Source organism: Cololabis saira, chromosome 20 (genome assembly GCF_033807715.1).
Source record: "Cololabis saira isolate AMF1-May2022 chromosome 20, fColSai1.1, whole genome shotgun sequence".
Lineage (NCBI taxonomy): Eukaryota > Metazoa > Chordata > Actinopteri > Beloniformes > Belonidae > Cololabis > Cololabis saira.
Window position 1 is genome coordinate 12,979,707 of NC_084606.1, and position 12,186 is coordinate 12,991,892.

Genomic DNA, 12,186 nt, shown 5'->3' on the forward strand with positions numbered 1-12,186 from the left:
GGAGGCATCCGGTACAGATGCCCAAGCCACCTCAGCTGACTCCTCTCAACGTGGAGGAGCAGCGGCTCGACTCCGAGCTCCTCCCGGGTGACCGAACTCCTCACCCTATCTCTAAGGGAGCGTCCAGCCACCCTGCGGAGGAAACTCATCTCGGCCGCTTGTATCCGCGATCTTGTCCTTTCGGTCACTACCCAAAGTTCATGACCATAGGTGAGGGTAGGTGCGTAGATTGACCGGTAAATAGAGAGCTTCGCCTTTCGACTCAGCTCCTTCTTCACCACGACGGTCCAGTACATCGACCGCATAACTGCGGACGCTGCACCGATCCGTCTGTCAATCTCCCGCTCCATCATTCCCTCACTCGTGAACAAGACCCCGAGATACTTGAACTCCTCCACCTGAGGCAGGACTTCTCCACCCACCCGGAGAAGGCACGCCACCCTTTCCCTGTGGAGAACCATGGCCTCGGTTTTGGAGGTGCTGATTCTCATCCCTGCCGCGTCGCACTCGGCCGCAAACCGCCCCAGCACATGCTGGAGGTCCCGGTCTGAACAAAAAAAAAGCTATACAATTTTAATATCATTCTTGAAACAGCATTAATAGCAAGGTGCAGGTTTCTCCCATTAAAAATATGGATGAGACTGTTATAATAGCAAAGAAGCTGGTTCTCACACTATGGAAAAGTGTGAATGCGCCAACATCTAAGATGTGGGTAGAGAGGGCATAACTAACACACTTCATCTGGAAATAATTAGACACATTCTGAAAGACAGAGTTCAACATTTCAATAAAACTTGGCAACCTCTTATATCGTACCTTGCAAATGTAAACCCAACACAGCAGCACGTCTCTTAGCAAACACAGTATTAGCTCCTGCTCCTGACAACCTTTTGTTTGTCTTTTTTTTCCTGTTGTTTAATTTTATTTTAAGTTTCACGATAAATGCTTGACACTATATAATTCATTGCGTCTGTTACGTTTTTATTTTATTCTTGTACAATATCCTTCTATAGCCATAGACAAAAAGAGTCTGGAATGTATTAAGAATATGTGTCTATATGTCTAAATGCTCAATAAAAAGACATGTGAAAAAAAAAAAGAAATATGGATGAGACTGGTGTCACCACTGTGCAGACGCCACACAGGGTGGGGGATATTCTGGGATATAAATAGGTTGCTTCACCGACCTCGGATAAGTAGGGAGCTCTTGTCACCTCTACGTCAGCCACATGCAACAGAATTCCCCCACTTCAATTCCCAAGAGTGCATTTCAGGCAACACTTCCTCCTCAGTGGACCAACGGGCTGCAAAGGGGGTGCAAGCCCGGCAGGGTGGATGACAGATACACATTTTGTCATGGGTGTGGAGGATAGGTCCCAAATGCAGGAGATCAGGACTTCCAAAAACTGTGATTTATTAAGTTAAACAAAACCAAAAGTGCTGCTGATCAGAACTGCAAAAACCCAGAACATGACAAAACCCAAAAACCAGACCTGAAACATGGAGGAACAAAACAGTACAGACCTGCAGGAACCAGGGGAAAGACGAGACAAGATATACACGGAAGGCTTGACGAGACACAGCTGCAGACAATCAGGGCAGATGAGGACCAGGGAAGTCAAGATTTAACGGAAACAAAGACACAGGTTTCAAAATAAAACAGGAACTAAGGGCCTATTCAGACTGCAGGCAAAAGTGGCCCAGATGTGATTTTGTGGGGGTCAAGTGACCAGGTCCGACTTCTTCAGGGGTTATGTGAACACACAAATCAACTCCACATGTGGTCCTTTTTTCAATGTGGCCGCAGTGTGAACAGCTAAACTGGATTTGATGCGACTTTTAACGTCAGTCTACATCGACATTTTTCACTGTTTATCCCTGCCAGACTTCCTGCCAGTTGCTGTTGCCCTCTTTGTTATTGTTCTTCTGCGCATGCGGGTCAGTTCTGAACCTCAAACAGTTCACATTGGAGTCTGATATATGCCACGTTTTAAAAGGTGATGAAAACAGCCAAACAAAAAAATCAGATCTGAGGAAAATATCCGAACTGAGCGTTAAGACTTGCAGGGGCCTCAATAACAAAACAGTGACACATCTATTGATTTCCTCAAGGATTTTGTAAAAAATTTAAAATGCACTAAAGGGAGCCCCATCTTCTTCTAATGGATAATGATTCTCTCCTGTCAATCCCAGAGTTATATCATGCAAAAGATACTGGCATCATCCCTTCTTCCACACTGTTGACAGGGCGCAGCCTCCGGGCTCATCAGTGTACACACAGCATGTGTTGCCTGGGCGCTACACACCAACGCTAAGTGATGTCCATGTATAATGTGCCTGGAATTATTGGCACTGCATATTTCCTGGCAGCAATCCTGACTAACACCTAGTCCGGATTGTGCTCAACTGGATATTTTTCCCATTAATAGAGGTGTTACAGTTGCAGAGCACCCATGTTCTACCACTGCTTCTCCTCACCACCAGCCTTGCTGGTCACCAGAGATCCTGCTCCGGCTGCAGGTGCTAGTTCTTCCATCCGTTGATTGACTGGATTCCCTTCTGCAGCACTCTGCATGGACCTTATACCAGAACTTATACCAGACATTTCTCAATTCTAAGTATGACATGCATCCTTGGTAGTTCATACTTGTCAAGTACAACTCTGGTTTGGAGGACAGGATGATGTATTTCAGTCTTGCTGCAGCTGGAACAGAAGTGTACTTGTTTACTTAATGGCACCACAGTTTGGCTATCAGGCTCACTCATATTCAAAAACATATGCAATTTGACTGAGCATAAAAATAAACACTGAACATGAATATGACTGGACCACTGACACCTTTGGCAAAAGTGTTTGTAACTATTACTTTACAGGATATGTATTTGATTGGCTACTTTTGCATTTCAGCAGTGTTATATATACAGTTTAGTGGAAACTTTATATTTCTCTCTCTCTCTCTCTCTCTCTCTCTCTCTATATATATATATATATATATATATATATATATATATATATATATGTATACATATATATATATATATATATATATATATATATATATATATATATATATATATATATATATATATATATATATATATACATATATATATATATATATATATATATATATATATATATATATATATATATATATATATATATATATATATATATATATATATGTATGTGTGTCTCCACTTGCTAAATCTGCTTTGATGGGCAGCAAATACATTTTCACTTTTGTAAATGACACCATTTCCTCCAGGACCTTTGCTTTTTGGCGTCTATCGTCGCCACGGTAACGCTTTTGACTGAGAAAAGTAATACGCATCGTTGCAGGATGGAGACGCACATTTTGATGTATAACACACCTGGGTGAACGTTACGGTTCGGGGCGCATTAACTGCCGAAGGAATGGCATAAATTGCGCCAAAATTACACGATTACTTCAAAATGGACGACTTCCTGTTTGGTTTCGGCCATGGCGTCAAGAGACTTTTCTTTAAGTTGCGACATGATACAGGTGTTTACCGATTTTTGTTCATGTACGTCAAACCGTATTGTGGGGCTTGAGGCACGAAGTTTTCTAGGGGGCGCTGTTGAGCCATTAGGCCATACCCATTAATGCAAACCATTAAATATCAAATTTTTCGCCAGGCTTGGGTTGCGTGCAAAATTTGGTGACTTTTGGGGCACGTTTAGGGGGGCAAAAAGGCCCTCATTTCGTCGGAAGAAGAAAAAAAAAACAATTCCTACAGATACAATAGGGCCTTCGCACTGTCAGTGCTCGGACCCTAATAACCACAATCATATGCTGTAACAATGCACCTTTCAATAACCATGACTACCTCATACTGCTGCACCTTTCACTTTTAAATTGTATATATGTTAATAAGAGCCATTTGTCTATTGTAACTATTTAAATCTGGGTTCAGTGAGCAAAAAAATAAAACAAAAACAAATTCCCTGTCTGGCATGTTCATACTTGGCCAATAAAGCTGGTTCTATTATTATTATATATATGTTGCACTTCTCATCTGTAGATATTGCGGAACCCCCTTGCTCTGCCCTGAACCCGGCGGCGCTTTGACCCTGCGGACTGCCAGGCAGCAGGAACGAGTGACGACAACGTGCTAATGAGTTAGCCGGCTCCGCTAACTGCTGTTTGGTGCGGGGGACGTGAACTATATATGATTTACAAGTCTAATCGTGGATACGTCATATTTTATTTCACTTTAGCACTCTAAGTTATAACTATGCCCAGCAAAAAGAAGAAATACAACGCTCGATTCCCTCCGGTAAGTGGAACATTTCCCTTAAGCCGCGGCTGCAGCTAGCACGCTAGCCGCGGTAGCTGCTGGGACACCTAGAAAAACCAACCAAACTACGAGCAAATGTAACACATTTGCCCCCAAAAAGAATAACTGCACAACCCCCAGGTCGTTGGCTAGATGGCTTATTTTGCGGTTAAGTGTGTGTCTGAAACACACACATGTACTAACTAGCCCACGCCGTTGTTTTTAGCCTGCAAAAGCTCCACATTTGTGAAGATGAGTTGGAGTGCATGGATCTCATTTAGTTATTTAACCACATGACATTCTCATTGGGTCTGCACGATTTAGTTTGGGGGGATTGAAGTGTAATGTGATGATAACCAAGTCAGTGTTGTGCAAGGATGCACTTCGAGTTGACTCTCCTCTCAAGATTTTACATTTAGGAAAAGAAAGTTTGTTGTGGTTGGTGAGTGAGTGTGTGGAGGGAGAGGGAAGGGGGGTGTTTGGTTTGATTTATTTTATTTTTGTACATGTAAAAAAAAAAAAAAAAAACAACACTTCATGAGAAGTTTAAGAAAACAAAACAAAGAATTTCATACCGCGGTTGAATTGATTTGATATTGGATATTATGAATTCAACACCCATAAAACTTGTGATACATACCACTGATTTTGGTCAAACCACTTGTGATGTGTACATGGTCATCTAGACTATATATCACAAAACAGTAATTATTAAAAAATCATATATATGGGCTGATTTAAAAAATCATATTATGGGCTGATTTAATGTGGTTTAATGAATTCAACACCCATAAAACTTGTGATACATAACACCGATTGTTTTCATTAACCCACATTAAATCAGCTCATATATATATGATTTTTAAATCAGCCCATATATATGATTTTTTAATAATTACTGTTTTGTGATAATAGTCTAGATGACCATGAACACATCACAAGTGGTTTGACCAAAATCAGTGGTATGTATCACAAGTTTTATGGGTGTTGAATTCATAATATCCAATATCAAACCAATTCAACCGCGGTGAATTTCATCCTTTAAAACTTGCTATCTTGATTTACATGTGCCAAAAAAGGAGTAGGACATTAGTAGGACACCTGTATTTATAAATATTCACACACTGTACTTACACTGCTAAATAACATTATTATTATTATTATTATTATATACTGTAGTTATACTCACACACATACTTATACATGCATACATACATACACATAGTTGAATATTTCTATATATGTACACACATGCCCATATAAATATTTATATAAATATACACATACACACACCTATATACATACACATAATTTGCTGCCCATTTCTGTTTAGTTTAGTTTAGTAGTTTAGCTTAAGAAAACTCAAATATCCTATCTCAAAAAATTAGAATATTCTGGGAATCTTAATCTTAAACTGCAAGCCATAATCAGCAATATTAAAATAATAAAAGGCTTGCAATATTTCAGTTGATTTGTAATGAATCCAGAATGTATGACATTTTTGTTTTTTTAATTGCATTACAGAAAATAAAGAACTTTATCACAATATTCTAATTTTCTGAGACAGTCCTGTATAGCATATCTGGGCCATGTCTTGTTCTTAGACCAGAAAACAGAATGTTTAAAATTGAAGAAATTTGCATGTTGTTTGAGAATCCAAAACGACAGATTCTACCAAATCTGGACTAAATGAACTGAGTTTACAGACCATAAACAAACCCACTGATGAAAGTGTTTGTGTAAAGTGAAATGAAGAACATGTGCTTGTATAATATAAAATAACTCGTTTGTTGGCATGTTTCATCCACAATTGCACTTTTTCCTGCTTTTACTGGAGTTAATCAAGTGTTTTATGTTTGTTCCAAAAATCCCCCATTACACTTCATTTTAACCGAATGATCGATGGTCATCAGCCGTCAAGCATCATGTGCAAATGTTGAGGCTCTTCTTTCACACGTGTACGTAAACTCATACGTTTTCTCATTTCAGGCAAGGATTAAGAAGATAATGCAGACAGATGAAGAAATAGGCAAAGTGGCCGCAGCAGTTCCTGTTATTATTTGTATCCTCCTTGATAAAGGCATCTCAGTTTTGATTTTTTTTTTTCTTTTTTTTTCTGTTTAATAATAAAAATTGCCCTAGACGGACTCAGTATTGAATACAAGTTTTGAATTGATACTCGTATCAAGTAAGTGATCAATAATGCATCTGTGGTTTTTATCACAGTGATTCGGTCATAGTTTTATTGAACTCTGACAAGCTGTTTTTTTTCCCTCATTATTTGAATTGTGCTACATTTAGTTATTTTCTACAGTTGCAGTAAACATTGCCCATTGTAAATAAATTAATTTTGCTTAGATCATCAATATAGACCTGCTAACTTATAATTTTCTTAACGATTCATCAGCAAGAGCCCTTGAGCTATTTTTGGAGTCATTGCTTACAAAGGCTTGTCAGGTCACCCAATCAAGGAACGCAAAGACAATGACAACGTCACATTTGTAAGTTTCTGCGTTTGTGTTTGTATTGATAAATATGTTGAGCTTCTTTTGTTTTTGTTACTGTAAGTTGAAGTTTTCAAGAAAACCTTGACATCAGGAATATTGGTGATGTGTTCCAGTTTAGCATCACTAGATGTTACATTCCAGACTGGATCACAAGTGACGTTGACATGAACATGAACCTTAAATCCATTTGTCTCTCCTGCTTGGTGTTAGATGGATGTTTTGCACAGCCCAGAGTACACATGTGTCAGTTGAGAAGGCAATGATTTAAAACGTTGTTCTTGTTTGTAGAAAGCAATGCATTGAGCTGGAACAGCAGTTTGATTTCTTGAAAGACTTGGTGGCAACGGTGCCCGACATGCAGGGTGAGGGCGAAGAGAACCACACTGAGGGGGGAGGAGAAAAAGTCCAGCGCAGGTATTTCAGTCACAACGAGACACAAATGTGTCTCTACAGCAGCATCACAATCAAGGCATTAATGGGTTAAGACTTATGTTGACACTTAGAACCTTTAAAGTACCACTGATTGATTAAGTTTCCTTAGTCCAACATGGTAAAAACTGAAGGAAGTTAAAGAACAGGCACATTTGTTTTTTTTCATCACAGTGAGAATGTGTTTAAACTGTGATAGGTAGATCAAAAACTAGCACCACGATTCATTTGTAGCAGAAAAGTTAGATTTGTAAGAGTGTTCAGTTGAAAGTGTGAGAAATTCAACTCTTAGTATACTGTCATGTTGGGGTGACAGTTTATTTAAAGCATCAGAAAACGCAACTTTCTTCTGTGTTTTTAACTGTTAACATAAGGATACTTAAATCTTTCAAAGACATTTTCACTTGTAATAATGGCCACACTTGTCAGAGGTTATCTGAATGTTCCTTTACGTTTAATTTATTTATAACTTGTAAAAATGCATCTTACTGTGTATATTTGTTTTAAACTTTCAACATTTTAAAACAAAAACTAAGTGTAGATGGACTTTTTTTGTTGGTGTTCCTGACCATAATGATGAGTCCTGCTTCAAACTTTTGTTCAAAGTTTCTTCTAAAAGTTGATATTGGAGGAAAAGTACAAACAAACAAAGAAAAACAGCCAGAGTTTGTAATTGAATTGTTGCTACACTTTATTTTCAGGGGTCGAAGACCAGGGTCTGGTCGCAAGAATGGGGGTGCTGGCTCCAAAGGCAAGGACAAGAAGCTGTCTGGAACAGAGTCTGAGCAGGAGGTGGGAGACGAGGGGCCTCTGGCTGTTTGCACTGGTGCTTTCTGGGTATTTATTAGAGGTTTATTAGATGGCTCACTGTTGTTTCCCTGTCGTGGAAACAGGATGACTCTGAAGACAGCGAAACAGACGGAGACGAGGAGGAGGACGGCCCTCGGCCGAGCTTAAATCAGCAGGCTGCAGCCGAGTTCCACAGGTGAGGAGACGCATCCCATCGGGAAGCTGTTTGTCCACTTTGTATTTACGCTCACAATGCCATTTACACGTAATAATTAATAATAATACCTTTCATTTATAGGCACCTTTCTAGCACCAAAGGACACCGTACATCAGATATAAACAATACAATCACATACCATGTAATAAACAAAACAAAAGTACACGAGATATAAAACAAGTTAAAATGAGACGATGCACCTTTAGTCAGAGAGAGACGGTAGTGTCAAACAGATGGGTTTGAGTGTGGATTTAAAGAGTGGAGTCTTTTATTTTTTTTTACAACCGATAGACCCGATTTAATTGGATTTTGAACGGGAGAAAATGAAAAAATTATTATGAAAAAAATACAATAAGTACAGTAGGACAAATTGTGACTCGTGCGTATTTCACTGCTCTTCTGACTGTGCCGCTGCATCCTGAAGCAGCGGCACTCGCTCTGAAGCGGTGCAGGTGTGTTTTTTCGAGAGAACATACCCAAGACAGGGACAAGACCAAGACCACAAAAAAGTGGTCTTAAGACCAGTCTAATGGGAGCTCTGAGTTTTTCTTTAAATGATCGTTTCTACTTTTCATTTTTAAAATGCTTTCATTTAAAATGAGCTTTCCTTCACACATTGGACAATGTCAGTGTAATATCACTTTTGATGTAAACTCTGAAGGGTGATGTTACAACAAACCATAAGAGGGAGCCATTTTCCCACTGGGCTCAGAGTCCCTGATGCAGCCGGGACGACGAGTTCTTCCAGAAATGTTCTGAAAGTAGAACCATCAGAAGTTTGAAGGTCCTGAATTGACAGTTTCATCAAGATGGTGCCTCCATGCATTTAGTGCTTGGAGTATATATATAAAACTAATAAATACATGCAGGCGCCAACGGACGACTTCACAAGACACCCCCCCCCGACTCGAGTCACCAACCTCAGCTGATTACTGGGTCGGTGTGTCCCGGCCTTAAGTCTGGAGTCCTGCTCTTGATGCTCTGCAGCTTCCTGTCTGAGAGGAGAGGGACGAACGGAGCATGTGCGGGGTGGGGGTTGTCCTCCTTGATGCAGGAGGCCCGTTTCCTGCATGTGGAGGAGTAGATGTCCGTGGGGGTGGCTGGGCTGTGTCCCACAGTCCTCTGTGCAGGCCAGGACCCAGCTCCCCAGTCCCAGATCCGGCCCCGTCCCGGCCCAGTCCCCAGTCCTCTTGGTGTGGATCCAGAGCTAGTTCTCCACCTCCTGCCTGTAGTCGGACTGGTCGTCGGTCGTGATGCGTCCGAATACCGCTGTGTCATCTGCAAACTTCACAATCAGACGGCTCGATGTCTCGCTGAGCAGTCGTGTGTCAGCGGGGTGAACGGTGAACATGAGGGGGCTCAGCACACTGCCCTGGGGGGAACCTGACTGTGCTGGAGGAGCCGTCCTGGATCCTCACAGACTTCAGCCTGGCTGTTAACAAGTCCAGGACCCGATTGCAGAGGCTGGAGCTCAGTCCCAGTGTTGTCAGTGTCTGAACCTGAGTCTGTGGTCTGATGGTGGGAAATCCACAAAGAGCAGGTGGACATAAGAGTCCCTGTTCTCTAAGTGGGCCACGGAAGAGACGGCGTCCTCTGTGGACCGGTTCTTCCTGTATGCGTACGGGTGCGTGTCCACAGTGACGTTGATGCAAACGCCATAACCAGTCTCTCCAAGCACGTCATGACTGTCGGAGTGAGGGAATGGTAGTCTAGTGGCTACAGAGGTGGGGCTTGGGTCTGGAGGACCAAGGTTCAAGCCGATGGTGTTATCATCAGTCACGCCCCTCCACATGCTCTTCGGGCCATTCAGGAGAAAAAATATTTGAGAGGGGAAGATTTTTTTTTTTTTATTGTGCAAAAAAGTCTAAATGTCGAGAATAATGTTGAAATACAATTTTAAGAATAAAGTCGAAATTTCGCCTTTTTTCTCAACATTTCAACTTTTATTCACAAAATTTTTACTTTTCTCAACATTTTGACTTTTTTCTCGAAATTGTACTTCAACATTAGTCTCGACATTTTGACTTTTCTCTCGACATTTTGACTTTTTTCTCCAAGTGCATAAATAAAAAAAAATCTTCCTCTAATATTAATTTTATTTTTCTCCTCCCTGGCCCTAATACTCTTCCGTAGGGATGACTTATTTTTGTGTTCGCTTTATATTTGTGAGCAGTGTGTGTGTGTGATTCCATTTTGTAACTTGACTGTAAACATTCTTAAAGTATCTGTTCTCCCTAGTTTTGAACGTACACTTAATAAAACATTTGTCTCTAACCCGTGGTCCCCCTGCTTGTGTCTGCAGCTCCAGCGCGCCCCCCCAGTACATGCACATGGGCAGCATGGCTCCAGCGCAGCCCCCCGGCAGCATGGCCTTCACTCCTCATCCTTCTATGATGACCAACGCGCCGCCTCCTCCTCCAGCACCAGTACTGCACAAAAACCAGGACGACGATGACGACGATGATGAAGACTATGACTCTTAGCTCCCCCACCTCTCTTCACCCCCCTTTGTTACCCACAGAATCTCAAAATTATTTTCAGATGCTTCAGTTGATCTTCCACCAGCTGCTCTACGTGGAGGGAAAGACTTCATTGCAGCCAAGCGACAAAGACGCTGTAAAAGACAGCCAAGTGACAAAACTTGATCTTCATTTATATGTTTTAAATTTTTTTTTAAAGGTTTTTATTTTATTGTGGAGTCCATTGTGGATATTTTTTAAAAAGTCAGTTTAACTTTTGACTAGTGAACATGGCAGTAATCACCGTTTTTTGCTATGAACCCCCTGCACATTTGATAGACAGTTTGTGTTGCCTCGCAGCTTTTTCGTACGGAACTTTTCTTTCTTTCTCAGTTCTTCATAGTAGATATTTGTGATTGTGAACATATCAGTTACTCAGATCCTCAGGTTGTCTGGAAATATTCCATGAGTGAAAGTTAAAGCTTTATTATAGCCTTAGCTCACACACAGACGAGTGGCTAAGATGCGTTCAGGGCACCGGTTTGTGGAGAATCATAGTAGGTGATTGGCACTCATTTAAAAGGACTTGGAGTCACTGTCTTGCTGCTGAGGAAAACATTAACTTTATATTTTTGGGCTATTGAATATTGCTGCCAATCTGCCACGTCATGCTGATTAGGAAGGAAGTATTTTTCTTTTTTTTTTCTTTGCTAATTATTAGTAAGCCAAAGTTGTTTTTTTTTAGTTTTCTTTATTTATTTTTAAATTAGTTTCACTTTTTTAAAAAGTCACTTTTATCAAGGGATCTGTAAAAATCCACAAGTAAGGCCCTGAATTTAACCTCATCATGAAGTGAATTATATACAAAGTATTTTGAGTGTCGAAATCATCTTGTTGATTTTGATGCTACTGCCAGTTGTTGCTTAGCCAGTTGGAGCTTGTATATTATTTTATATGGCCATGAAATCCCCCTGAATTGTCCACGAGATGCATCCAGGGTACTGTGACTCCAGGACCATAGTTTTGTTTTTAAAGTTCTTTTTCCCTCTTCGTCCTTTCTAATTTCTATTGTGGCCGCCCCACCAATTTTTGCTCCTTAATCTTGAACATCTGTTTCCCGTCTTTTAGATTGTTTTAAATGACAGCAGAGATGGGTTCCCATCTATTTGTCAGTCTGTGTATGAAATGGTTGAGAACAGACAGTTCACACTGTATTGTAAACTTTTAACATTCTTTTTATTTTGTATGGATCAAATAAAGTTCATATTTCAATTTATGTCCCCCTTGTTTTGGTTTGTCCTCCTTTTTTGTAAATAAAAGCCTGAATTGCTGTCGTGCACCGGCTGGAAATGTCCAATTTCAGCTCTGTGGTATATTTTGGTAAAGTTTGTCAAAGTACTCTGTCTTTATTTTTCCATTTCGCAATTGTGGATCACATGCTTTGTAAAGTGACTCGATATCGTGTGGAGTTTTGATGTCTTAC

General features: G+C 40.4%; 1 protein-coding gene across 2 annotated transcripts; it reads left to right on the forward strand.

Annotated features, from left to right (window-relative positions):
* Positions 1-4,109: 4,109 nt before the first annotated feature.
* drap1 (DR1-associated protein 1 (negative cofactor 2 alpha)) lies at positions 4,110-11,975 on the forward strand. 2 transcript variants are annotated; one of them, XM_061709510.1, is made up of 7 exons: positions 4,110-4,302; positions 6,292-6,364; positions 6,710-6,803; positions 7,098-7,223; positions 7,940-8,030; positions 8,132-8,223; positions 10,547-11,975. In XM_061709510.1, exons 1-7 carry the CDS (start codon positions 4,261-4,263, stop codon positions 10,725-10,727), a joined length of 699 nt encoding a protein of 232 aa, XP_061565494.1. In that variant the 5' UTR covers positions 4,110-4,260; the 3' UTR covers positions 10,728-11,975. The 2 variants fall into 2 exon arrangements, with proteins under 2 accessions (XP_061565494.1, XP_061565495.1); XM_061709511.1 differs by lacking the exon at positions 7,098-7,223.
* Positions 11,976-12,186: the final 211 nt, after the last annotated feature.